A 26,138-nucleotide genomic window follows, 5' to 3' on the forward strand; every position below is an offset into this window, starting at 1 on the left:
TCCCTGCGACCCCCCAAACCTCGTTTCCCCCAAGCCTCACCCCTTCCCCCAAACCTGCTGCCCCCCCCCACTTCGCTCCCCGTCACTCCCATCTCTCCCTCAAACCTCTCTCCCTGCAGCCCCCCTAAACCTCGCCCCCCCCCCCCCCCCGCCCCCCGTGTCTCCCCCCGGCGGGGCGGGGCGGGGCGCGGCGGCTCCTCCCCTGGCGGTGGCGGTGGCGGCGGCGGGGCCGGGGCCCGCCGAGCGCTCGGTAGCCGCGGCCGCGGCGGCCCCAGCTCGGGGCTCGGCTGCCCTCGCTCCTCGCCCCCCGCCCGCCGCCCCGATGGAGCGCGGCCCGCGCTGAGCCCGCACCATGGCGCCGCGGTGGCTCTGCTGCCTGCCGCTCGCCCTCCTGCCGCTCATCGCCGCCCGAGAAGGTAGGGGAGCCGCCAGCCCACCCCCCTCCGGCCCCGCCGCCGCCTCAGCCCCCCCCCACACCGCTCCCCCCCCCCCAGGAACCGGCGTCTACCCGCGGCTGGGAAGGCTTTGGGGCGCCGCTCGCCGGGCCTTGGGGACGTTCGGGGCAGGGCGAGGCCCCTTCGCCTTCTCCTCCTTCTTTTTTAGGGGGTGGCACCGCGTTCCCGTCTTGTCCATCCTTCTGGTCCCACCCTGGGGGGGGGGGGGGGTGAAGTTTCGGGGGGAAAAGAGCTGCAAAGCTGGGGGTGCCGGAGCCCGGGGCTCCTCGTGTGCTCTGTGCCTGTGTGTGTGTGTCCTCCCCCATTCTCATCCCTGCTTCTCTACCCCACTCCATCCCCCATCCTCATTCCTGCCCCTCTCCCCCATTCCAGCCCCCAGCCCTGCCCCTCTCCCCATCCTCATCCCTGCCTCTCTCCCCCATTCTATCCCCCAGCCCCATCCCTGCCCCTCTCCCCGATTCCATCCCCCATTCCCATCCCTGCCTCTCTCCCTCATTCCATCCCCTCTCCCCCATCCCTGCCCCTCTCCCCCATCCCTGCCCCTCTCCCCGATTCTATCCCCCATTCCCATCCCTTCCTCTCTCTCTCATTCCATCCCCCATCCCCATCCCTGCCCCTCTCCCCCATTCCATCCCCCATCCCTGCCCCTCTCCCCATTCCCATCCCTGCCCCTCTCCCCCATTCCATCCCCCATTCCCATCCCTGCCCCTCTCCCCCATCCCTGCCCCCTCCCCATTCCATCCCCCGTCCCCATCCCTGCCCCTCTCTCTCTCATTCCATCCCCCATCCCCATCCCTGCCCCTCTCCCCGATTCCATCCCCCATTCCCATCCCTGCCCCTCTCCCCCATTCCATCCCCTCTCCCCCATCCCTACCCCTCTCCCCTGTCCCCTCCCGGTGCCTCCCTTTCTTGGGTACCATCGTCCCCTGGGGATTCTCGGGTCCCCCGGTGCCCGCTGCTTCGCCTTTTCCTCCTTCTTTTTAGGGGGTGGCACTGTGTTTCTGTCTGTCCGTCCGTTTGTCTGTCGTCCCCCACCCCGTACCCCCTCATAGTGCAGGACGGAGGCGAAGTTTGGGGGACGCTGGAGCCTGGGGCTGGGGGGTCCCTCAGCTGTGTGTGTCTGTGTGTCTGTCTGTACTCACCCATCCCCCTCACCCACCTCCAGCCCCTCCCTACCCCTCTCCCCAACCCCCCCCCCCCCAAAGGTGGGCATCCCTGCCCTCACCTGGCTGGGTACCAGGGATGCTGGGGGTCCCCCTCTCCGATCCCACTGCTGGAGAAGCTTTGAGGCGCTGCTTGCCCAGGCCTTGCCGCGTGCTGGAGCTCGTGGCCGGCTCCCCATGGGTGATGAGGCTTTCTTTTCATCCCCACTTGGAGCTGAGCTCCCTCCTGGGTGGCCCTGATGCTCAGAACTGGGCTGGGCGGGGGCGAGAGCAAGGTGTCAGGCCAAAAAATGGCTCATCCCAGTACAATTTGCTCAACGGGGATCTACGCATGGTGGGAAGACCATCTCTGAGCTGGTACGGAGCCATCTCCGAGCTGGCAAGGCGCTGGGTGGCATCACCAGGCCGGTGGACAAGCTGAGCGGCCACCACTGGCCTTGGGCGTGGAGGTGGTGGGAGCTGTGTGGCTTGTGTTTGTCTGGAACATGGATGAGGCACCATTTATTAAGTTGGAGTTTTGGGAGATGACTCATGGGTTGGCCAGCTATACATCGTGATATTTACAATATGGAGCTTGGCATAAATAGGACTATTTACGTTGCAGCGGAGAGCGCTAGCCAGCTATGCTATTCAAATGAGCCCAGTATGGTTTTAATTAGCGGGACGTTGGGGTGATGAGCGTGTTTGTGGGAACATGCATGTCCAAGTGGGACCTCGGGCTCAATCAACCGTTGGCGTTGATGCTTAAAGTGGGGTTTGTGCGTGGCCGGTGGGGCCCGAGTGGACTTGGCTGTGCGGAGCCAGCCCTGCTGCCTACGGCAGGAGAGGTGACCCGGCGACTTGCACGGGGACGGGGTGACACCCCCACCTCGCTCTGCCTTTCCCAAATAACCCACAGGAGCGGCCGAGGGTTGGTGACCAGCTCCCAGGGCTCTTGCGCGCTTGCTTGCGGACGTGAGTTACCTCCCCGGCACCATGGCAGGAGTCGCGGGCGCTGGATGCGTGAGCACCGGGGCGCGTCCCGAGGGATGGGGAATGCAGATCTGGGGACAAGGGGGTGGATGGTGGTGTAAGGGAGTCTTACCCACCCAAGGGGTGAAAGTTGTGCTTCTCCATGGATGGGGACGCTCCCGAGGAGGTGGCTGATGGGGTCCCTGCGCCACGCTTCCAGCAACCATCCCCATCCAGGGCTGAACATGATGATTTGAATTCATCGGGGTGGTCCCCCCTCATCCCTGCTGTTGCCTCCTGCCTTGTGTGTGCGTGTGGCAGCCAGTGAGCATGTCCCAGCCTTCCCCGCATTGCCAAGGCTTCTGGAGAGCTGGCGAGGAGAAAACATGAGGGCCACAGCTTCCCGGGTGCGCTTCTGCGCCTTCCTCCTCTTTGGGAGTTGCCTGTTCCTGGCACTCCTTGGGATGCTTGGATGTGGTGATCATCTGCATCTCCAGGTGCTCTGGGTCCCATCTCTTCAGGCACACGGACCCATGAGTCAAGGAGGTGGTGGTTGGTCCTCACTGCACCCGCAGGGCACCTCTGAGGTGGCTGCATCGCCAGCTCTGGCAAATTCCCAGGGCCAAAATGGAAGGAAAAAGGACTTTATTCAGGGGAAAAACGCATTCTGGTTATTCACCCAGGGATCCTGCCTCTCGAGTCCTGTTTTCGGCTCTGTTACAGAGCTCTGCTGCAACGCTGGTAATTTCACTCGTCTCCTCTGTGCCTCAGTTTTCCTAATTACAAGGCATAAAATAATACAAACGTTTTTCCCAAGGGAGCCACGAGGTTTTGTTAATGAACATGACAAAGTGCTTTGGGATCCGCGGTTGAAAGCGCAGCCTTAGTCAGTGCGCGTGTGTGTGGGGTGTTTATTTATCTACATGCTTTCTGTTTCTCTGTACGCTATATATTCGCTTACATTTAACAAACCTTAATTAGAAACAAAGCCGATAGGGAAGGAAATATAAACAGGAGTGTGGATGAAAATTGGAAGTTGATTACTCACTGTCCAGTAGAAAGAGCGTCCTAGGCTCGTGAGGGAAGGCTGTTTGGTTAAAACCAGCTCTGTTAAAAGGAAATGTGAAAGGAACGTAAACCATAAATCAATATGGAAACCAGGGAGGTGGATGACAACGTACAGAAAGCAGAGGTTGGGAATCGCAGGCGGCTGATGAGGTGGTCGCGAGGTATCGTGGCTTTGGCTGGGAAGGTTGAGGCTGAGAAGCGGAAAGTGGGTTTTTTGTGTTTATCCATGAAAAAAACCCAAAACCAAAACAACAAAAAAACCCAACCAGAAAGTCAAGAACAAAGGAGCCCAGGAAGGGGCTGGATCCACACCGGTCGGTGTCACTAATGGCTCCGCTTTGTATTCCCAATGGCGTGCGCTGCGTGTGGCTCTGAGGTTCCAATATCTTGCCGGGTGTTTTGGAGAAGCTGGGAAGGGGCACTCTGGGGTTTTCACATCAACAGCCTGGCTCCCTCGCTTGCGAGGGGGGATAAAGAACACGAAGGCTCCTAATCCCACTGGAGTTAACTTTTCATAAACCGTGTGGTGCTGGCAGGTTTCTGTGGCTGGAGGCTCCGTGCCAAAAACGGAGAGGAGAACGGGGTTGGCCCTGCTATCTGCTAGGGTGCAGGAGCCAGTGGTGTGGGGGTGTTGGTGGGTGAAGGGGATCACCTGGTGCGAGTTAATCATCTTTCTGCATCGGGTGGTCGCGGTCCTGACCCTGGTGTTGGGCTTGCAGAGAGATGCAGCGCTGGGAGGGCTGAGGTGCTGGACATGAACACCTGTGTCCATCTTCCGAGCGAGCTGGAGACAGGACCTTTGTGCTCCTCCATAGTTAATAATGAATTAAAATGTGCACGATATACATTGGTTACGTTACACACATGTATATAATGTTGACAGCTGACTGAACATGAGCCAGTAGTGGCCCAGGTGGCCAAAAAGGCCAATGGCATCTTGGCTTGGATCAGAAACAGCGTGGCCAGCAGGTCCAGGGAGGTTCTTCTCCCTCTGGACTCGGCACTGGTGAGACCGCTCCTCGAATCCTGGGGTCAGTTCTGGGCCCCTCACCGCAAGAAGGATGTTGAGGCTCTGGAGCAAGTCCAGAGAAGAGCAACGAAGCTGGTGAGGGGGCTGGAGAAGAAGAGGAGCAGCTGAGAGAGCTGGGGGTGTTTATCCTGGAGAAGAGGAGGCTGAGGGGAGACCTCATTGCTCTCTCCAACTCCCTGAGAGGAGGTTGTGGAGAGGAGGGAGCTGGGCTCTTCTCCCAAGGGACAGGGGACAGGACGAGAGGGAATGGCCTCAAGCTCCACCAGGGAAGGTTCAGGCTCAACATCAGGAAAAAATTCTTCACGGAAAGGATCATTGGGCACTGTCAGAGGCTGCCCAGGGAGGGGGTTGAGCCACCATCCCTGGAGGGGTTTAAGGGACGGGTGGACGAGATGCTGAGGGACATGGGTTAGTGATTGATGGGAATGGTTGGACTCGATGATCCAGTGGGTCTTTTCCAACCTGGTGATTCTCTGATTCTATAATACTCAGGCTATTGTATTCTTATGTATAACATTTTTGTGTTAAAATACAGTCCCATCTCTGCACACATGGTTATGCTGCTCTCCTGCCCCTCCGTAGCCTCCTCCAGGCCTGGGGCACTGTGGAGGGATGTCAGCAGACACAGGGCTTGGTCTGTCCTTCATTATATCTGGCTTCGTGGTCTCGGGGGCAGAAGCCTGTGGGGTTACAGGTCACACCAGGGCAGCTGCTTTGACCTTGGTGCTCCAGGGTGGCAGTGCAGGCCTGGGATGTGCCAGGACCATAGGAGCTACCTGGTGAGAGCTCAGCGTAATTGGAGGATGGGATGAGGCAGGAGAACGAGGGAGAAACATGGGAGCTGTTGAGGGAATGATCCACCCAGTGTGTTTGAAGTCCAAATCTACAGTCTAGGCTGGAATCAAATTTCAGGAGTGGGGTGTTGAGCAGAAACTATGGTCCGGGGTCAGCCCTTGCTGCTGCCTCCCCTCCTCGGCCCCGCGTCCTGGGTTAATTTTTGACGAGGTGCATTCCTTGCGCTGATGACCCTTTGCATCACCGGAGCAGAGGCCAAGAGAGAAAGCGCCTCTTGGAGGCCAAATGGGTGCTCTACTTAAACATCTTTTTAGCTGCTGTTTCAGTTCTGCTCCTCTGCTTTTCCCAGGTGGGCACAAGCGGTCCCTTGCCAGCTTCTCTGGGTGACAAAAGCTGAGTGAACAGATGCTGGAGGTGGGAAAGGGCTGTAGGGGATGAGAGCTGGGAGCTGGCATGGTCATTGATGTCCCCCAGCTCCTTGGACACCCTGCAGAGGGGTCTGGGGTTGCCAAGGGGTCGTGACTGTCCCCAAGGGTGGGAGCAGAGGTCCCTTTTGCAGCCAGGCTGAGGATCTGCCTTTGTGTGCACATACCTGAGCGAGCTGTAAGGAGGGGTGAGCACAGCCGGGGTATGGAACCTGCCTTGGGAGGTGGGTAAATACTGAATTCTGAGATTCCTACCAAGGCGTGAGTGCTTTGGGGTGGATGCAGCCAGAGCTGTGAGAAACTAGAGTCTGAGACCACAGCTCCTGCCCCAGAAACACACCAGCTCCCAACAGAGCAATGTTGCTGAGACAGGTGCTCACGTATGAGTCTGTCTGGGGAGTGGGTGGAAGGTTCCCATCCCATGGAAAGTCCTTTTTTTTAAAACCCCAAAAGATCCCCATCAGGTCCCATCCTGCTTTGCAAACCCTACCAAACCTGGTTTCTGGTTTGCAGAGACATCGGAGTGAAGTGTGGCTGCCTGTTGGCCTGCGTCGGGATGGGGGTAGAGGGGAGATGCTTAGAGGCAAAAGTTCAGCTCTTAGATAAGTGGGTAACGGCGGGGCCTCCCGCGATAAGGCACTGACGTGTGGCGCGGCTTGGAGGAAGAGGCACTGCTCGGGGGGGTTGGGATGGGGGCTCTGCCCTGGCTGGTACCCAGGGATGCTGGAGGTGGGTGGGGAGGCAGCAGCGTGGAGGGGGCGAGGAAGGAGAGGAGTCGCAGGGATGTTGGGGGGGATATAGCGGTTCCACTGCGTTGGATGTCTTGGAAAACGCTGGCTGGGTGGAAGTTCGTGCCAGGGTGCAGGTACTGGGGATGCTGTGTGGTACGTCCCTGCTTCAACCCCCCTGAGCAAAGCAGGGTGGAGGCCAAGGAGTAAGTGAGGATCACGCTGTGCCATCTACCTCTCTGACTCTCTGTGTTTGGGGATGAAGCACTAGTTCTCTGCTAATCTTCTGACATCGTGGCACCGATGGGTGAGCATTAAGGGAGATGAGGCTCTGGAGCGAGTCCAGAGAAGAGCAACGAAGGTGGTGAGGGGGCTGGAGAAGAAGAGGAGCGTCTGAGAGAGCTGGGGGTGTTTATCCTGGAGAAGAGGAGGCTGAGGGGAGACCTCATTGCTCTCTCCAACTCCCTGGAAGGAGGTTGTAGAGAGGAGGGAGCTGGGCTCTTCTCCCAAGGGACAGGGGACAGGACGAGAGGGAATGGCCTCAAGCTCCACCAGGGGAGGGTCAGGCTGAACATTAGGAAAAAATATTTCACGGAAGGGGTCATTGGTCACTGTCAGAGGCTGCCCAGGGAGGGGGTTGAGTCCCCTTCCCTGGAGGGGTTTAAGGGACGGATGGACGAGGCGCTGAGGGACATGGTTTAGTGATTGATAGGAGTGTTTGGACTTGATGATCCGGTGGGTCTCTTCCAACCTGGTGATTCTATGATTCTATGATGAAACGGGCCACGAGGGCAGGGAGCACAACTATAATTGTGGATGGTCCTTGGCTCTGCACCTGTCACATAGGGAGGTTATTCTGAAATGACTATGAATGATCACTGCTTTTTGGAAAAGAGGATCCCTTGATCCAGCCCAGAGCATCGTGGAATTGTTTGAACGGGTCTAGAGGAGGCTGTGAAGATGACCCGAAGGCTGGAGCATCTCCTGTACAAGGACAGGCTGAGAGAATTGGGGTTGTCCAGGCTGGAGAAGAGAAGGCTGCAGGGAGACCTTAGAGCAGCTTCCAGTACTGAAAGGGGCTCCAGGAAAGCTGGGGAGGGGCTCTTTATAAGAGCCTGGAGTGACAGGACATGGGGGAGTGGCTTTAAATTGGAAGGGAGAAGATATAGATTGGACATTAAGAAGGAATTCTTCAGAACAAGGGTGAGGAGGCCCAGGCTGCCCAGAGAAGTTGTGGCTGCCCCATCCCTGGAGATGTTCAAGGCCAGGTTGGATGGGGCTTGGAGCACCTCGATCCAGAGGGGGGTGTCCCTGCCCATGACAGGGGGCTGGAACTGGGTGGGCTTTGAGGTCCCTTCAACCCAAACTATTCCATGATTCTATGCTGGGTGAGGTGTGCTTTGTGGGAGCAGTTTCAGTCTCCTGGTGGGTATGAGAAGGGGCTGTTGAGCTCCCAAAGTTTGTGAAGCTTTATCAGTCAGTCTAAGAAATGGCATTCTTTCCACCTTACCTCTCCTAGAGAGAGAGCATCGTATCTGCAAAATGATCAGCACTGAAAAGTACTACGCAGTAACATGTTGTAAGTGAGGTGAAAAAAGGAGCAAGCTAAAGGGAGCAGTGAAAATAGTGAAATACTCGCATGTGGTGTAGGAAATTTCTGCTTTCTGCAGCTCCCTGAAAGGAGGTTGTGGTGTGGTGGGTGCTGGTCTCTTCTCCCCAGTAACAAGTGGTAGGATGAGAAGAAATGGCCTCAAGTTGCACCAGGGGAGGTTCAGATTGGATATTGGGAAACATTTCTCCACTGAGAGAGTGATGAAGCCCTGGCACAGGCTGCCCAGGGCAGTGGTGGAGTCTCCATCCCTGCAGGGGTTCAAGAAACGTGTGGCGGTGGCACTTGGGGACAGGGTTTAGCAGGCACAACTGGGCTGGGCTGACAGTTGGACTGGATGAGCTGAGAGGTTTGTCCCAACCTTTACGTTTCCGTGATTCTGTGAAACGACGTCAAAGCTCAGGAAAAATGCACATGGTTGTTTAACATGGGAGTTTTGTTTGTTTATTTCAAAAAAATCTTGATTAAATGGCCAATTGCAGGAGCCACCAGTAGCAGAAGCTGCTCTTCTGAAAATAAAAGTGGTGTTGAAAAGGAGAAAATGGGAAAAAAAATATAAAAATCAGAAAGTCTGGTGTGGTGACCATAGACCACGTATGGCTGAGAGCGGTTTTGGAAAGTAATTAGTGAGAAGTAGTGAAATATTGGCCTAATCTCCACAAGTGAGAGCTGGGAGGTTAAACACAACCAGGATGGGGAGATGAGGGACAACATCAGTGTCCCTCCAAATGGCCAGGGGGGCTCCGGCTGAGAGGCTGCCCTGGGGCGGTGGCAGCGGAGCTTCTGTTTGAAAAGGAATTGGTAAAATGAATATTTGAGGAGAGCAAATGGGACGAGCATCCCTTACAAAGAGCTCCCTGGGTGATCCAGGAGACTCCAGAGCAGTAATTTTAGAGGAAGGGCTCTCTGATGGATTCAAATCTGCTTAAAGAGGGGGAAACAAAGAGTCAGTTTTCCCCCTAGATGGGGGTCAGCATGAGGCCTCGTGCTGCGCGACGTATTCATAACTGCACGGGGAAGGGGTGGGAACTTGCAGGCGAGGAACTTTGCAGATTATAGCGAATTATTCAGGACGATAAAAACAACAGTTGTCTTTAAAATATTGTAAAAGGATCTCATGACACTGGATAACCAGACTATAAAGTGGCAGATTAAATGTAGTCAGTGATGAATGAAAAGGGATTCACAGGGAAAAAAAAATTACCCTAAACCCATGCCTGCACAGTGGCAGTCTTTAAATTACTTATTAGCATTTTAAGAAAGAGATCTTAAAGTCATTGTGGATGGCTCTTTGAAAGCATCAGCTCCGAACGGGGAAAGGCTGGGAAAGGAGGGCAGAGATGGGTGTACAGGAGAGATGCAGGGATGGGGGATGCAGGGAAGGTGGGGTGGGGGCACAGGGATGCGTGGGACCATGGGAGGTGCGGAGGAGAGGGCAGCGAGGAGGGCATGGGTCATTATTTGATATTTTTTTACTTACCCTTGAGTTTTCAAGCAATCGGTTTAAAGCCAGGAGTGATGGAGGGTGGAGGCAGGAGTGTGCTGGGCAGGATGAAGCAGAGAACCCGTGGTGGGGGATGCAGAAAGGGAGGTGATTTCTACATCTTTTCCTCGAGCATCGTTGAGCAAGGATGCTCAGGGAGGGGAGGTTTAGAAGAAATGCTTTACAACGAGGGTGGGGAGGCACTGGCTGGGGTTGCCCAGGGAGGCAGTGGAGGTCCATCACTGGAAACATTAAGGGCCAGGTTGGATGGGGTTGTGAGCAACCTGATCTGAATAAAGATGTCCCTGCTCCTGCAGGGGGTTGGGCTGGACGACCTGTATAGGTCCTTTCTAATCCAAAGCGTTCTCTGATTCTCTGGGTGGGAAATGAAGGTCCCTTTGGCTCAGCATCCTTAGGCAGTTGTCTTATCTGAGGTCACTCCCACAGGGAAAGGCATCTTCTCCCGGCTCCAATGCTGGATGCCCAGTGCTCGGTAGGGGCCCCGTTGCCGCCCAGCTCCCAACTTTCAAGACCATCTGAGGCTTCTGAGGCAAAGGTGTCCTGGGTGCTTGTTTGTGGATGACACTAAGCTGGGTGGAAGTGTCGATCTCCTGGAGGGTCGGGAGGCTCCAAAGGGATCTGAACAGGCTGGATCCATGGGCTGAGACCAATGGCAGGAGGTTTAACAAGGCCAAATGCCGGGTCCTGCACTTGGGGCACAACAACCCTGGGCAGCTCCAGACTAGAAGTCTGGCTGGAAAGCTGCCTAGAGGAGAAAGACCTGGGGGTGTTTGTTGACAGCAACTGAACATGAGCCAGCAGTGGCCCAGGTGGCCAAGAAGGCCAAGGGCATCTTGGCTTGGATCAGAAACGGCGTGGCCAGCAGGGCCAGGGAGGTTCTTCTCCCTCTGGACTCAGCACTGGTGAGACCGCTCCTCGAATCCTGGGGTCAGTTCTGGGCCCCTCACCACAAGAAGGATGTTGAGGCTCTGGAGTGTGTCCAGATTCATCACCTTGGCCATGGTGATGGACCCTCTGGGTGTGGCAATGCCATCCAGCCGCACCCAGGCTCTTGGTTGTGGCCAGATGAGATGGAGGTTTGCTGGGAATTGCCCACTGACGCTCACCTGTGCCCTGTTCAGCGTCCTGGAGGGCGAGGACATCTGGCTGGGGAGGAGAGGAGCTGCCCTTGCCCCAGGGTTCATCTGGCTTGAGGGGAGGGAGGCGCATGGCCCCTCGCCCGCTGGCTGAGCTGTTCGGGGGGTGGTGGGGGCAGCCGAGCGTGTGAACCTCCCTGCGGAGGGGACGCCGCGAGCTGGGCGAGCTCGTGCTCCAAAGGGCAGACAAAGGGAACAATGCACTTGGCGGCTGGGCTGGCTGCAAGACCCCGGCGTGGGAGAGGAGGGGGAGGTGGTTGGGCTGGCCATGAGGGGCTCGGTTCTCTCTGCTTGCACCCAGGCTTTGGGGATGACAGGGACACCTGATCTGCAGTGGATTATAGAATCATAGAATCATAGAATAACCAGGTTGGAAGAGACCCACCGGATCATCGAGTCCAACCGTTATAGGACAAGCCATGTCCCAGGCGATGTTATCTCAAGCCGAACAGCTCGCTGCTTATTTAGGGTCCCAGCAGCGGGCTGAATAAATCCCATTCCATGGGAAATGTCACCTCATCTCCCAAAACATGTCCCCAGAGTGTGTGGGGCCCTGCTGGAGTTGGTGAGCTCTGGTTGCACGTCCTCGTCATGCTTTGCAGGGACCCTTGCTGGGGTTGGGGGGGGGCTGATGCATCACCAGCTCTGTGAGGAAGAGGAGGAGGAGAGCCAGGGAGGGTGAGGAGGGTCAAACAGGGACTCTCTGTGAGCCTGGACGACTTAGAGTGGAGCAGAAGAGAGAAGCATCTCTATCCTCTGCCACCCTGGTTGTGGATGCTGTGGGTGAAAAGCATCCCATGCAGAGTGGTGTGGCAGTGCAAGTCTTCCCTATCACAGAGCCTCTCGGAGCAAGGGAGGGCTGATTGGAGCACTCTGTCTTGGAGCATGGAAATGGGTATTCCTCAGCTTCCAGAGGAGATTCTGTTTTACTGAGCCTCCCAGGAGGCTGCTCGTTCCTGTGGGGTGGCCACTGAACCCAAGTGCTTTGGCTTGCACTGCTTGCTGAGACCAGAGGTTTGGGCATGATGTGTCTGAGGACAAACTGGGCAGGAACAGGCTGTTCAGGTGCCTCCAGGTGTGTGGCTGCTTTTACCCCAGAGACTGGTGTGAGTGTCCTACCAGGACCCACACCTGCCTGCATCTACTGTTCTCTGCTCCCTCCAGGCATGGACCAGTGGCCATGGCTAGTACTCCTGGAAGGACCAGGCAGCATCCTTCCCTGCCACTGCCTCTGCAGTTCATTCTTCCCAGGTCTGGACAAGGTGCTGCCTCTATGAGTTCGGCTTCAAGCCTTCCTCTCGTGAGATGCGTCTCTTTGTTGGCAAGCTCAGCTTTTTGTATGGCCCGTTCCATCACAGAATCACAGAATTACTAGGTTGGAAGAGACCCAATGGATCATTGAGTCCAACCATTCCCATCAATCACTAAACCATGTCCCTCAGCACCTCATCCACACGTCCCTTAAACCCCTCCAGGGAAGGTGACTCAACACCCTCCCTGGGCAGCCTCTGCCAGGGACCAAGGACCCTTTCTGTGAAAATTTTTTTCCTGATGTTCAGCCTGAACCTCCCCTGGTGGAGCTTGAGACCATTCCCTCTCGTCCTGTCCCCTGTCCCTTGGGAGAAGAGCCCAGCTCCCTCCTCTCCACAACCTCCTTTCAGGCAGTTGGAGAGAGCAATGAGGTCTCCCCTCAGCCTCCTCTTCTCCAGGATAAACGCCCCCAGCTCTCTCAGACGCTCCTCTTGTTCTCCAGCCCCCTCACCAGCTTCGTTGCTCTTCTCTGGACTCGCTCCAGAGCCTCAACATCCTTCTTGTGGTGAGGGGCCCAGAACTGACCCCAGGATTCGAGGAGCGGTCTCACCAGTGCTGAGTCCAGAGGGAGAAGAACTTCCCTGGCCCTGCTGGTCGTGCCGTTTGAGGATACGAGTGATGGGACCCATCAGTCTGACCCCAGAGGAGGACTTGGTCCTAGGACGTGCCTGGGGTTTATACAAGGATCCCACATCTCCCACCTATTCTATGGATGTGTCCAAAGAAGCTGTTTGTGGTCTTAAATACAGGTTAGGAGCGGTCTGGACTACGACTACATGTGTGGCTGGTTTGAAGCAAGGTAGGGTAGAAAATCTGTTGCAGATCAGGACTATGTTGAGTGCAGCAGAGGGGAGGTTCGAGGAGCCTCGGGCCATCGAGGAGGCTGGTGTGGTGGGTGAGTGGCTGCGAGCTGGCCAGGAGCCACTGCAGTCAGTGCTCGCTGCACGGTTGGGTTTGAGGTGGGCTGGAGCACGTAAGGGGTCACCTCTTGCCGGGCAGAGGTTATAGCCATGTTCCAGGATTTGCTTTGCTTGTAATCCTGTTTCCAGGCTCCACAACTGCAACTCAGAAGCCTTTGCGGTGAGCCTCACTTAATAAATCTTTGCCTCGTTTTACTTTTTAAGCCTCTCCGGTGTCAGGGGACAAAGCGAGCAGGAGAGATGCATGAACTGGGGGTGGCGTGGCTGAGATGGAACGAGTGCATGGGCTGGAGCACGCTGCCCACAGGGGGTTAATTGCAGCGTGTGAGCTTTGGGGAAAGCGTTTCTTGTGGCTCTCTCCTGCAGGATCCCCACATGATGCCTCCAAGGTTGCTTGTGGAGCTCCCTTGCAGGTGGCTGTACACTGGTTTTTGTGTGCTCATCCCCAGCCTTTGTGTGCACGTCCCAGGCTGTGAGAGCTGCCTGCCTGCCTGCTGAGAGCCACCTGCGTGCTCCGAGCGAGCGGGCACGCAGCTTCCTTGCGGCTCTGGTGTGGAAGGTTGATGTCGTCCTGCCCAGGGGAGAAGAAAGCAGCTGGTGCTTGGGCAGGGTGTTCATTGTCCAGTGCTGGAGTGTGGGATGGAGCCGTCTGTCCCCTTGAGCTCACTCCTGCCTGGCAGGAGGTGGATCGGGGCAGGCAGAGCAGAGCAGCCCCACCAGGGATGATTTCCAAATGCGTTCACCAGGCAGAGCTTGGAATCGTGCTAAAACTGGGACAAAGCTGCTCTCCTTTTACCTGCCTTGCCGAGGCTTCTCCCATCCTCTCTGGAGGCTCGGAAAGGAAAAGCACAGAAGTGTGCGTGATGCTATGTGGAAATCCCTTGACAGCAGCCACAGAGCAGAGCAGCAGGGAGCTGGCGTGGGCTGGAGGAGCCTACGGAGCCTGGAGGGGATGAGGTACCGAGGCTCTAGGACTTGACCCTTTTTGCCTCCTCGCCTTTCGGGGAACCTCAGAGAGCGTTTGGGGCAGAGGCAGAGCAGCTGGGAGCAAGGCAGGTGCAGGAAAGATGCTAATTAGGATGTTGGCAGCATTAGGAGGGGTTGCTGGCTGGCTGCTGGGAAGTGTTGAACAGGCTCTGTGTGGCGCTTGGTGTCAAGCTCCAAAGAGCAGGCAGCGAATGGGATGAGGCTGGTGTGGGGTGTGAAGGAGCCTTCCTGGGGCACGTGAGTGCTCTGTGGAGTCCGTGTGCACTGGTGGGTGATGGGCAGTGAGGTGGCTCTGTCCCAGGGAGGAGCAGACCCGCTCTGAGCATCGCCTGGTGATGGGGAGATGCCTGCTTGGGATGGTTGCGCTGCTGCATGGAGCCAGCGCCAAGACACCTGGCTTGCTCCTCCTTTTGGCTCTTCACCTTTCTCTTTCCAAGGCCATAGGCGAGATGGAGAGCAGAGAAGTTTCTAACAGTGCTTTTTCTTTTTGATCTGATGTCAAACTCTCGTGCCTTCAGCCTGAAGAGCAGCCATGAGATCTGCTGTGACTGACACCTGCTCTGGCTGGAGAGCAGCAGCTTTTGAGAGACATGGATCCTCTGGAAATGCTGAATTTCCTGGCAGCTGCTCCAATTTGGCATCTGGTCTTTGTCCCTGGCTTCGGCAAAACCTTGCACCACTCCATGAGGTTGCTGATGCTCCTCCTTGGATTGAGTGGTGCCTGGGGAGGTGTCCTGGGCACCTCTGGTTTCTGATGAGCCATGGGATAGCCAGGAGGTGTGGATGCGTGCAGGGAAGGTTTTGCTAGGGAGTGCATCCAAGCTGGTCTCTCTGGGGCTGAGCAAGAGATTATCCCCATCCTGGTGGGGCTCACGGTATGTGTGTGGGGGCACCTGCCAAAAGGTGAGTGAGCCAGCTCTTCCTGGGGTTTGCTCTCATCCCTCAGCATGGCACAAGTCCCGCCTTGCTTATCTGTGGGGCTGCAGGTGAAGTTCAAACCCTGCATGCTGGGTCCTGCAGAGCTGCTTTAGAATCATAGAATCACCAGGTTGGAAAAGACCCCTAGGATCATCAAGTCCAACCATTCCTATCAATCACTAAACCACGTCCCTCAGCACCTCATCCACCCGTCCCTTAAACCCCTCCAGGGAAGGCGACTCAACCGCCTCCCTGGGCAGCCTCTGCCAGTGACCACTGACACTTTCCATGAAAATTTTTTCCTAATGTTCAGCCTGAACCTCCCCTGGTGGAGCTTGAGGCCATTCCCTCTCGTCCTGTCCCCTGTCCCTTGGGAGAAGAGCCCAGCTCCCTCCTCTCCACAACCTCCTTTCAGGCAGTCGGAGAGAGCAATGAGGTCTCCCCTCAGCCTCCTCTTCTCCAGGATAAACACCCCCAGCTCTCTCAGCCACTCCTCTTGTTCTCCAGCCCCCTCACCAGCTTCGTTGCTCTTCTCTGGACTCGCTCCAGAGCCTCAACATCCTTCTTGTGGTGAGGGGCCCAGAACTGACCCCAGGATTCGAGGAGCGGTCTCACCAGGGCCGAGTCCAGAGGGAGAAGAACCTCCCTGGCCCTGCTGGCCACGCCGTTTCTGATCCAAGCCAAGATGCCCTTGGCCTTCTTGGCCACCTGGGCCACTGCTGGCTCATGGTCAGTCGCTGTCACCAACACCCCCAGGTCCTTCTCCTCCAGGCACTTTCCAGCCAGACTTCTCCTAGTCTGGAGCTGCTCAGGGTTGTTGTGCCCCAAGTGCAGGACCCGGCATTTGGCCTTGTTAAACCTCCTGCCATTGGTCTCACCCCAGTGGTCCAGCCTGTTCAGATCTCTCTGGAGCCTCCCGACCCTCCAGCAGATCCACACTCTCACCCAGCTTAGTGCTACTCCCTGTTTCAAAAAATGCCTGGGAAGGAAGGGATGTGGAGGGGGCACTGCCTGGGGCTGTGGTAGGTTTGGGAGTGGCACCTTTTAGGACCAACGAGAGGGACCCGTGGATCCGGACAGGGTGGCAGGGGCAGCCCACGTGGCCTTATGCCTGGGGAAGTGAAGCAGGTCACCCTCGAGGAGAAGTCTTGCCCTGTAATTTGGGTGGCCTAAATATGGCCTGAGCTCCCACTTGTGGGTGCTGAGCCCTTGAAAAGCTGAGCCAGCATTTTTCTCCACGTTTGGGAGGTCCTCAGTGTGTGGGCTACGGAGGGGAAAAACTGGGGTTTGCCAGGTCAGCTTTGGGTGTGTCACCCACCAGCCTTGGTGGTCAGAGGGGTGGAGAAGGGCTTGGTCTTGCTGTGGGTCTCCAAGGGTACCCACAGCACATCAAGCCGTGGCAGCGCGCCCACCCTGTTGTGGTTCCATGCAGGTGCCCATCACCCTGTGCACGGTGCGTCAGGGTCTGTGGAAAAAGAACTTCCATGGGTGCACAAGCTCAGGTGACAGTGTCCCAAAGTGCTGTGGGGTCTCCTTTCCTTCTTCAGTGGCAGGAATATGCTGTACGCGTGCATAAACCTCCTGGCACTGTCCCATCCCACATGAAGAGCCCAACTGTTCTCTGAGGAACACGTCCCTCTCCTGGCTGCTGCGCCTGGAGATGCTCCGCGCAGGGTTTCCCATGTGTAGGCGTCTTTTATTTGATGCAGAAGAAGGATTTGAAGTCAATGGTGGCTTCTTGTGCTCCAGAGCTTTAATTCTGAAAGGCCATCTTGCGTGGCTGTGGGATCGTTGGGAGCACTGGGAGCCTTCCCTTTGTGCCAGGGAGTATCGTGAGGGCAGCCAGAAAAATTGATGGATAACTGGAAACAGGGGATGAGTGTCACACACCAAGCTGTGTGACACGGTCAACACACTGGAGAAGAGGGATGGATCCAGAGGGACAGTCCTTATCACAGGAAGGACATGGAGCTGTTGGAGAGAGTCCAGAGGAGGCCACGGAGATGATCCAAGGGCTGGAGCACCTCCTGTATGAGGACAGGCTGAGAGAGTTGGGGTTGTTCAGCTTGGAGAAGAGAAGGCTGCAGGGAGACCTTAGAGCAGCTTTCCAGGACTGAAAGGGTCTCCAGGAAAGCTGGGGAGAGGCTCTTGATCAGGGAGTGCAGGGATAGGATGAGGGGAAATGGTTTTGAGCTGAAAGAGGGGAGATTGATATGAGATCTTAGGGAGAAATGTTTTGCTGTGAGGGTGAGGAGGCCCTGGCCCAGGTTGCCCCGAGCAGTGGTGGCTGCCCCATCCCTGGATGTGTCCCAGACCAGGCTGGATGAGGCTTTGAGCAGCCTGATCCAGTGGGAGGTGTCCCTGCCCGTGGCAGGGGGTTGGACCTCCATGGTCTTGAAGGTTCCTTCTGACCCAAACTATTCAATGATTAAGTTAACAAAGCCAAAAGAAATCAAAAAAAAAAAAAAAAGGGAAAGCCTTGGTCCTGTTCCAGTTCAGAACAATAAAATGAAACAAGCATCGTGTTCAAATTGCCTGGAGGAATCCCACCTACGAGCCTTGCTGAGGGAGACCCTGCAGTTCTAACATTGAGTGATCCCGTCCCCTGAGGATGCACATCTCCTGTGCAGCCCCCATCAATGTCTTCCAGCAGAGTGGGCTCCTGCCTCCCCCAGTTTTCCCTTTTCCAGCTGATCTGAGGGTCTGGAGCAGGGGGCTTTGCTTTGCTGCACAAGCCTGTCTGCCAGCGTGGGTTTGATGTGAACACGTGCCAAGCCTGCACTTGGAGCTACCCACTGTGCCAGTCTCTCTCCATCCAAATCTTATTTCATGGAATCATGAAATATGGTTTGAGTTGGAAGGGATCTCAAAGGTCATTCGATTCGAACTCCACTGTCCATGGGCACAGACACCTCCCACGGGATCAGGTTGCTCCAAGCCGCCTCTGGACTCTAACAGATCCACGTCTTTCCAGTGCTGGGGACTCCAGAACTGGACACAGGGCTCCAGAGGGTTCTCACCAGAGTGGAGGGGCAGAATCCCATCCTTGGTGGAGGTGGGAATGCACTTCTGGTAGGAAAGAGACTGGTTGGTGCCCAGCCCGATTTTTAGGGTTTTCAGCAGTTTGTAGGAACTCGCTCAGGCTGCAGCAGAGAGAAGACTGCTGACGTGTGCTGGGAGGTGGGAGGTTTCCTCGGTCCTTGCTCTCTCCAAGTTAGGGAAGACTCTCCAGCACCCTCCTTATGAGGAACAGCTGAGTGAGCTGGGGGTGTTTATCCTGGAGAAGAGGAGGCTGAGGGGAGACCTCATTGCTCTCTCCAACTCCCTGAGAGGAGGTTGTGGAGAGGAGGGAGCTGGGCTCTTCTCCCAAGGGACAGGGGACAGGACGAGAGGGAATGGCCTCAAGCTCCACCAGGGGAGGGTCAGGCTGAACATTGGGAAACAATTTTTCATGGAAAGGGTCACTGGGCACTGTCAGAGGCTGCCCAGGGAGGGGGTTGAGTCACCTTCCCTGGAGGGGTTTAAGGGACAGGTGGATGAGGTGCTGAGGGACATGGTTTAGTGTTTGATGGGAATGGTTGGACTCGATGATCCAGTGGGTCTTTTCCAACCTGGTGATTCTATGATTCAAACAGCGGATCCCTATAGCAAAAGCCTTCAGCAGTGAGGAGGGAGCAGCTGCTGTTTTCAGCGCCTTCTGGGCTCTTCCTGGCTGCCTCTCACCCCCTGCCTGCCCAGCCAGATCCTCTGACATCCAACGCTGCCTCTGCCAAGCCAGCCCCGTCGTGTTCCCCCCTAATGCAAGCAGAAGGGCCTTCCTTCGGGAGCTCCTTTAAAGCCGTGTCCCCCTCCCTGAAGACTTAGTCAAAGCCAATGCCAGAGCCATTAAGAGCCAAGGAGCTCCCAGCCAGCAGAGGAATGAGCGCCTGCGCTTGATGGACTGTTTATAGAGTCTTTTATAGGAAGGATGGGTAACCTAATCCCAACTACAACATTTTTTACACGGCTCTATGAGGGTTCAGCTGTGATTAAACTGCTGGCACAGTCCCATGGCACATAAAACCATGGAGACCAGCAAGTCTCATCCCCGCTGGAGCCCTACAAATGCAAGCAGCAAAACTATTCCAAGCATTAAAGGCCGGCAAGCCCCTCTCCAGCCATCCCTGCTTGCACCTCCAACCGGCCTCACTTGCTTGAGAGACTGAAATGAAAAGCACTCAGCAGAGTGCTGATCCCTGGGGATTATTGTCTCCTGAGCAGCCTAGAACTGGGTAAAGGACAACCACCCCCAGGATCCACCAGAAGCAGACTCCAGAACTGGATGCAGGGTTCCAGGTGGGGTCTCACCAGAGCGGAGGGGCAGAATCCCCTTTCTGGTCGTGCTTGTCCTACTGCTTTGGATGCAGCCCAGGACACGGTTGGTTTCTGGGCTGCGAGCAGACATTGCTGGCTCACGTTGATCTTCTCATCCTCCAACACCTCAAGTCCTTCTCCTCAGGGCTGCTCTCCATCATGTCATCCTCCATCTTGTACTGAATCTGCAGATTGCCCTAACCCAGGTGTAAGATCTTGCACTTGGCCTTGTTGAACCTTATGAGGGTCACACAGAACCTTTGAGGAGAAGATGGCTTTCAGACCATCTGACACATCCACTGAGTCCTTTATCTCTCCGTCATTATCTGTAGAAAATTAACAACTACGTTAAAGTGGAAGCATGATTTTTTAATGTAGCAAATGCCAAGTGAGGTGAATCCCTTCACTCTATGAGCCTGGAAGAGCATTAGATACTTCAGCATCAGCTTCCTTCCTCACTCTCCATTGCGTTGACTGTAAGACAAGAGTGTGCCTGGGGCTGGTTTCTGCAGAGCCCCCTGAGATCCAGCGCTGGGAGCTGCTTCTTGGGACCCGCCAGTGAATCAGCCCTTCATCCTCTGCGTGTGTTTTCAGTGCCATGGGCCAGGCAGCACTCGGCCACCACTAGCCCAGGTGGCTCTGCTCCCTGAGCTGCTGTCACACCTCCTGGTTTCAGGAGGCAGAAAGCCTCCTGCTTTGTACATGGTTCCTCTCACCAATTGCACTTGTAATCTCAGTGAAGAATGAAATCAGATTTGTTTGACAAGAGCGGTTTCCTGTAGAAGCTGTTGGCTGGTGCTAATTATACTCCTGGTCTTTAATTCTTTATGATAGGAATTACATCAGCATTTTCATTATTTTCCCAGAAGTGGTTTCAGGCTGAGCAAGACCTTGGATGCCTCCCAGTTCACCGTGTTGTAATCCTGGTGCATCTCCTGAACGTGATCCTTCTGCATTGAGATGCTTTGTGTTAGTGCTCTCAAGGACTTACCAGCTTTCTTCTTCTCCCAGGCGTCCCCTCATGGGGTCTTCCTTGCTGATTCTTGAAGTGTTGAGTCTGTCGCTGTAGAATGCATCTGTTTTTTTTTAGTTCTCCCCATCCCAGTCCCTAAAGTATTACAAGGTCTGATGCTTCTCACTCAGAAGTTGTCTGCAGTCTCATTGTCTCCACTGGCTGGTGAGCCTTGTGGATCTGCACCAGCTTTTCCTCCGGCTGCTGTTGCAAGTAGGAAAGATCTTTTTGACGTCTCTTCCTGCCTTCCAGAGTGCTTCTGGCCTCATCATTCGGCTGTTAACTGAAAGGTTGGTGCTGTCACCTTCCCTGGAGGTGTTTAAGGGACGGGTGGACGAGGTGCTGAGGGACGCAGTTTAGTGTTTGATAGGAATGGTTGGACTCGATGATCCAATGGGTCTTTTCCAACCTGGTGAATCTATGATTCTATGATTCTATGATCTCTGCTCCCCACCTTGGCAAAGGGGATGGCGATGCTTTCTGGAAACACAGGGCTGGAAAGAGCTACCTGTGTTTGCTCTGCTGCCCAGGTGTTCGTGCAAAGATTGACCAGTTCTGGAACCAGAGCTTTCTTGTGGTTTTCTTCCAATCTAGTGTTAACGGCTATCCCGGGGTTTTTAAGCGGAAAGAGGGGAGATTGAGGTGGTTTTGCCCTTGTTCTGTGCCATCAGGAGATCTGAAATTGTAGAGCTCCAGGTCTTTAATGCACTTTATGCATTAGAATTATGTAACGAGCTGGACTGCACCGATCACAGGGCATGAAACAGCACCACGGGGACAAATATTGACTGGTAGAAGGCACCAGCAGGCAGAGCAAGAAGCAGAACTCTGGTGGTGAGAGCTGGGTCATTGGCTCTGTGTCCATCATGTCCAGAGCAGGTTTCTGATTTATGTTGATGCAATAGTGGTTCAGCTGAACTGATGCAAACTGCGATGTCTTCTCCAGCATCATCTTCAGCTTAACCACCCTGTGATGAGCTTACAGTGTAGGGTCATCCCGTTCCCTGCTGGGGTGGGTTGATACGCCAGTGATGGTGTGGTTGGACCTTCTCCTTAGTAGACAAGCTGGGAGCTTGAAGAGTCACGGTTTAGGGAGGCAAACGCACAGTCTTCTGTGACAGCTTGGTTCACACATGGTGGTCACTCTGCGCTTACCTCTCCCTGGCTCTCACCATCCTCTACAACAGGAGCCCTGGGCAGATTTCCTGCTGAAATGGAGAGAGGAGTTGACGATTGCCTCAGCCTCAGGTTAGGTACAGGGTCAGTTGAGTTGAATGGGATGGATTAGGACGAAAGAAAGACCACTGATGGCTGGATTTCATAGAATCACCAGGTTGGAAGAGACCCACCAGGTCATCGAGTCCAACCATTCCCATCAAACACTAAACCATGTTCCTCAGCACCTCGTCCACCCGTCCCTTAAACCCCTCCAGGGAAGGGGACTCAACCCCCTCCCTGGGCAGCCTCTGCCAGTGCCCAATGACCATTTCCGTGAAATATTTTTTCCTAATGTCCAGCCTGAACCTCCCCTGGCAGAGCTTGAGGACATGCAATGGTGACACCCTTTGTGAGCAGGAGTTGGGATCTGCTGCCCTGGCAAAACCATCTTTCACTTGACAAGATGGTCCTGCTGGGGATTTGCTAGTATTTGTATTGGTCTGGGCTTGTGCAGGCTCCGCTGACTTGATGCTTTGCTGCTGATCAAGGAAAGAAGAGACTTTTCAGCATCCACTGATGGGTGGGTGAGCCTCTCAATGTGCAGGATGGATTCCAAGGCACAAAGACCAGGGAGACCTGAGGAGGAACAGTATTGAGCTGAAAGAGGGGAGGTTGAGATGAGATTTATGGAGAAATGTTTTGCTCTGAGGGTGAGGAGGCCCAGGTTGCCCCGAGCAGTGGTGGCTGCCCCATCCCTGGAGGTGTCCAAGGCCAGGTTGGATGGGGCTTGGAGCTCCTGACCCAGTGGGAGGTGTCTCTGCTGACGGCAGGAGTGTGGAACTGAATTGGCTTTGAGGTCCCTTCCAACCTAAACCATTCCATGGTTCTCTGCTATCCCAGCTTCAGGAAGCACCTGAGTCAGATGAGGGTGAATTATTTGTGGATAGCAGAGCTGCCTTCTCCTGCACACCAAAAGCTTCTTGAAGGTGGAGAATGAAGCAGGAGAGGCTGTGGCTGCAAAGGATCTTAGAATCATAGAATAGTTTGGGTTGAAAGGGACCTTAAAGATCATCTAGTTCCAAGCCCCTGCCATGGACAGGGACACCTCCCACTTAATCAGGTTGCTCCAAGCCCCATCCAACCTGGCCTTGGACACCTCCAGGGATGGGGCAGCCACCCCTGCTCTGGGCAACCTGGGCCAGGACCTCCTCACCCTCACAGTGAAACATTTCTCCCTGAGATCTCATCTCAATCTCCCCTCTTTCAGCTCAAACCCATCCCCTCTCATCCTACCCCTGCACTCTCTGATCAAGAGCCCCTTCCCAGCCTTCCTGGAGCCCCTTTCACTACTGGAAACTGCTCTAAGGATGTCCAGAGGTGAGAGCATGTCCATGTCCTGTGTTAGCTCCCTCCATCCCCACTCCCACCTGGTGCACTGGTTCCTTTCCATCAGCCGCAGCAGGAATTTTAATAGCCGTTTCTCTGTGAAATCGGAGAGATTACTGGCTGTGAAATACAAATGATACGAACTAAATGCTGTGTAATGGATTCCACTTCCAACGTTTCGTGACCGCGTGCTTCTCATAAAAAAACCTTGGGTAGCAAGGCGGAGGGTCGCCAGCTGGTAGGAGGTTGGGACTGGGAGGACTGGGTTCCACAGCCAGCGTGCATGGTCCCCACAAGACTCAGGGTGGCTCTTGCATGATGAAATGGGTATGAACCCCCATGGAGGATGCATACCAAGAAAGGGTACCAAGGGAGGACCTTAGAGCAGCTTCCAGTGGTGAGAGAGGCTCCAGGAAAGCTGGGGAGGGGTTCTTGATCAGGGAATGCAGGGATAGGATGAGGGGGGATGGTTTTGAGCTGAAAGAGGGGAGATTGATATGAGATCTTAGGGAGAAATGTTTTGCTGTGAGGGTGAGGAGGCCCTGGCCCAGGTTGCCCCGAGCAGTGGTGGCTGCCCCATCCCTGGAGCGGTTCAAGGCCAGGCTGAATGGAGCTTTGAGCCCCTGATCCAGTGGGAGGTGTCCCTGCTCATGGCAGGGGGTGTGAAACTGGATGGGCTTTGAGGTCTCTTCCAGCTCAAACCATTCCATGATCATATGAGTCTATGAAAAAAACAAGCTCCCAGCAACTCATTCAGGGCAGTTGTCCATTCTCTTCTTTGCTAGTGGAGGTGTGGGGTGAAGATGCAGGGTTTGGGGGGAACAGAACAGCAGCTTTGCATTTTCCTGGAACACAAAGCTACCCCGGGCACATCACCTCTTGCTCAGACTGGCTGTAATGATGGGCAAGAGCTGGGAGATGTTCGTTAACGTGGAGAAAAGCATGTGGCGCTTTCAAACTGTGGGACAGGTGATTTCCTCTTAGAGCAGCTCCAGGGGTTTCAAGCCACTTGTGTGCAATTCAGCACCGTTAGGAGTGAGGAACAAAACGGGGTCTGAGTACAGCCCTGGTGCCACTGGTCCACAGCCATGGGGCAGGAGATGCTGAGAGGAAATCTCAGGCCTTGAATTTACCTTTGAAATGCATTTCCCTGCAATGAAAGGGCTGATCTGGTCCTTGCATGGTGGGCCAAGACATCTCAGTTGCTCCTTTCCCTGTGATGCTGGGGCCTGGATGCCAAAGGAGAATCAAAATCCAAATAGAACAGCTTTGATTCTGACTCGAGGTGTGGGAAACCTGCCCACTGTTTGCTTTCTCCGGCAGATCGAGGAGTGTCTTCTGCCTCGTCTACTGGTGCTGGCCTGGAGGAAGGGCTGTTAATTGTGAAGGTCTGTTTAATTTAGAAGGGCAGGACTCTGTGGCTTGGAAGCCGGACTAATTCAGGCTGGTCGAGGAGCATGTTTTTAATAACGTGTCTAATTAACTGTGCAGCAGCTCACCCAGGGATGTCGTCGATTCGCTATTGCCTGTAATCTGTAGATCAAAGGTGACTGATTTCTCATAAACTGGTTTTGACCCCCGGGTCTCTTTCCTCCAGCTAAAACCCTGCTGTCTCCGGTCGGCTTTGGGCACGTGCTGGGCTGAGGGGCGGCCGAGCAGCTGCTTTAGAAATGTGTGAGCCTGCTTTTGGCTGCAGAGGATGCCAATGTCCTCGTTGTCCAACTGCCTGATGCAGGAGTGCATCCAAGTCTGCTCACCCCTTCTTCCATGGGTACCACAGAGCAAGCAACTACCTGCTGGCAGGAAAGCTGGAGGGCTCTTGATCAAGGAGTGGTGGTGTTCAAGGCGAGGCTGGATGGGGCTTTGAGCAACCTGATCCATGGGAGGTGTCCCTGCCGTGGTGGGACTGGATGGGCTTAGAATCATAGAATCACCAGGTTGGAAAAGACCCATCGGATCATCGAGTCCAACCATTCCCATCAATCACTAACCCATGTCCCTCAGCACCTCATCCACCCGTCCCTTAAACCCCTCCAGGGAAGGGGACTCAACCCCCTCCCTGGGCAGCCTCTGCCAGTGCCCAATGACCCTTTCCAGGAAATATTTTTTCTTAATGTTCAGCCTGAACCTCCCCTGCTGGAGCTTGAGGCCATTCCCTCTCATCCTGTCCCCTGTCCCTTGGGAGACGAGCCCAGCTCCCTCCTCTCCACAACCTCCTTTCAGGGAGTTGGAGAGAGCAATGAGGTCTCCGCTCAGCCTCTGTGTCTGGTGGTACAGTGCATGTCCCTTGAGTCAGAACTGCATCAAGAGTGAATTAATTTCTCCAAGAGGAGTAAACAAAGGCTCAGACAAGGTTTTGTGTTCATTTATAAGTCCTCACCAAGTTGTCTGGGCAGGACAAAGCGAGAGACCGGGAGCGCTGCATTCTCTGCGTTGGGACAGGTTCCCTCAAGAAGGTGCTTTTCACTCCAAGGGGGTGTTTTCCACTGCCTAGACTGCTGGGCTGTGATGGGTGTGGATGTGCTCCTGGCAAGGCCAGGACCCACTGGAATGTGGGTTTTGAGGAGTACCAGTGCTGATAAATGTTTCAGTTGATGATAAAGGCAGTGAGATTGAGTGCATCCTCAGAAGGGACCTGGACAGGCTGGAGATGTGGGGCTGTGAGAACCTCCCGAGGTTCAACAAGGCTAAATGTGAGGTCCTACGCCTGGGTCAGGGCAATCCACAGTTTTAATACAGGCTGGGGGATGACGTGACCTCCTGAGATCCCTTCCCGTCACACTGTTGGGATTCAAGGATCATCAGGACTGCAGCAGCGAGGGGAGGATGAACTTGCTGCTCCTCACGTGTTTCCCTCCTGCAGACATTGATTTATAAAGGCTGCTTCATGCTGAGTAGGGATGTTGGGGGATGGGGCATTCCTTGCACAATACTCCTCACCTGATTTCCCTTGTCAAGGCTGAGCAGGCTCTCAGGTAGCCCCTCAGCCACCCTGTACGTTAAATTTTGGTGATGTGGTACTTTCATGAGGCTGAGACTGCAAGCCCTAAAGCTCTGCAAAGCTGGAGAAGTTTTTCTGTGCATCCTTTTGTGCTTGAGGCTAATGCAGGATGTCTTTCTTCTTGGCAGGGTGGATTTGCATATGGGGAGGGAGCAGGGATGCAGCGGGTCTACCCTTTTTCAGCTGAAAACTGTTCCTCTCATCCTATCCGTGCACTCCCTAATGAAA

General features: G+C 55.1%; 1 protein-coding gene across 4 annotated transcripts in view; it reads left to right on the forward strand.

Moving 5' to 3' along the window:
* Nucleotides 1-282: 282 nt before the first annotated feature.
* The window catches only part of EPHB2 (EPH receptor B2), a 118,169-nt gene continuing 92,313 nt past the window's right edge, over nucleotides 283-26,138 (forward strand). For all 4 annotated transcript variants that reach the window (XM_069874898.1, XM_069874900.1, XM_069874899.1 and 1 more), the window contains exon 1: nucleotides 283-416. In XM_069874898.1, the coding sequence (XP_069730999.1) occupies nucleotides 353-416 (64 nt within the window). In that variant the 5' untranslated portion in view covers nucleotides 283-352. The remainder of the gene's footprint in view (nucleotides 417-26,138) is intronic.

Source organism: Phaenicophaeus curvirostris, chromosome 22 (genome assembly GCF_032191515.1).
Source record: "Phaenicophaeus curvirostris isolate KB17595 chromosome 22, BPBGC_Pcur_1.0, whole genome shotgun sequence".
Taxonomy (NCBI): domain Eukaryota; kingdom Metazoa; phylum Chordata; class Aves; order Cuculiformes; family Cuculidae; genus Phaenicophaeus; species Phaenicophaeus curvirostris.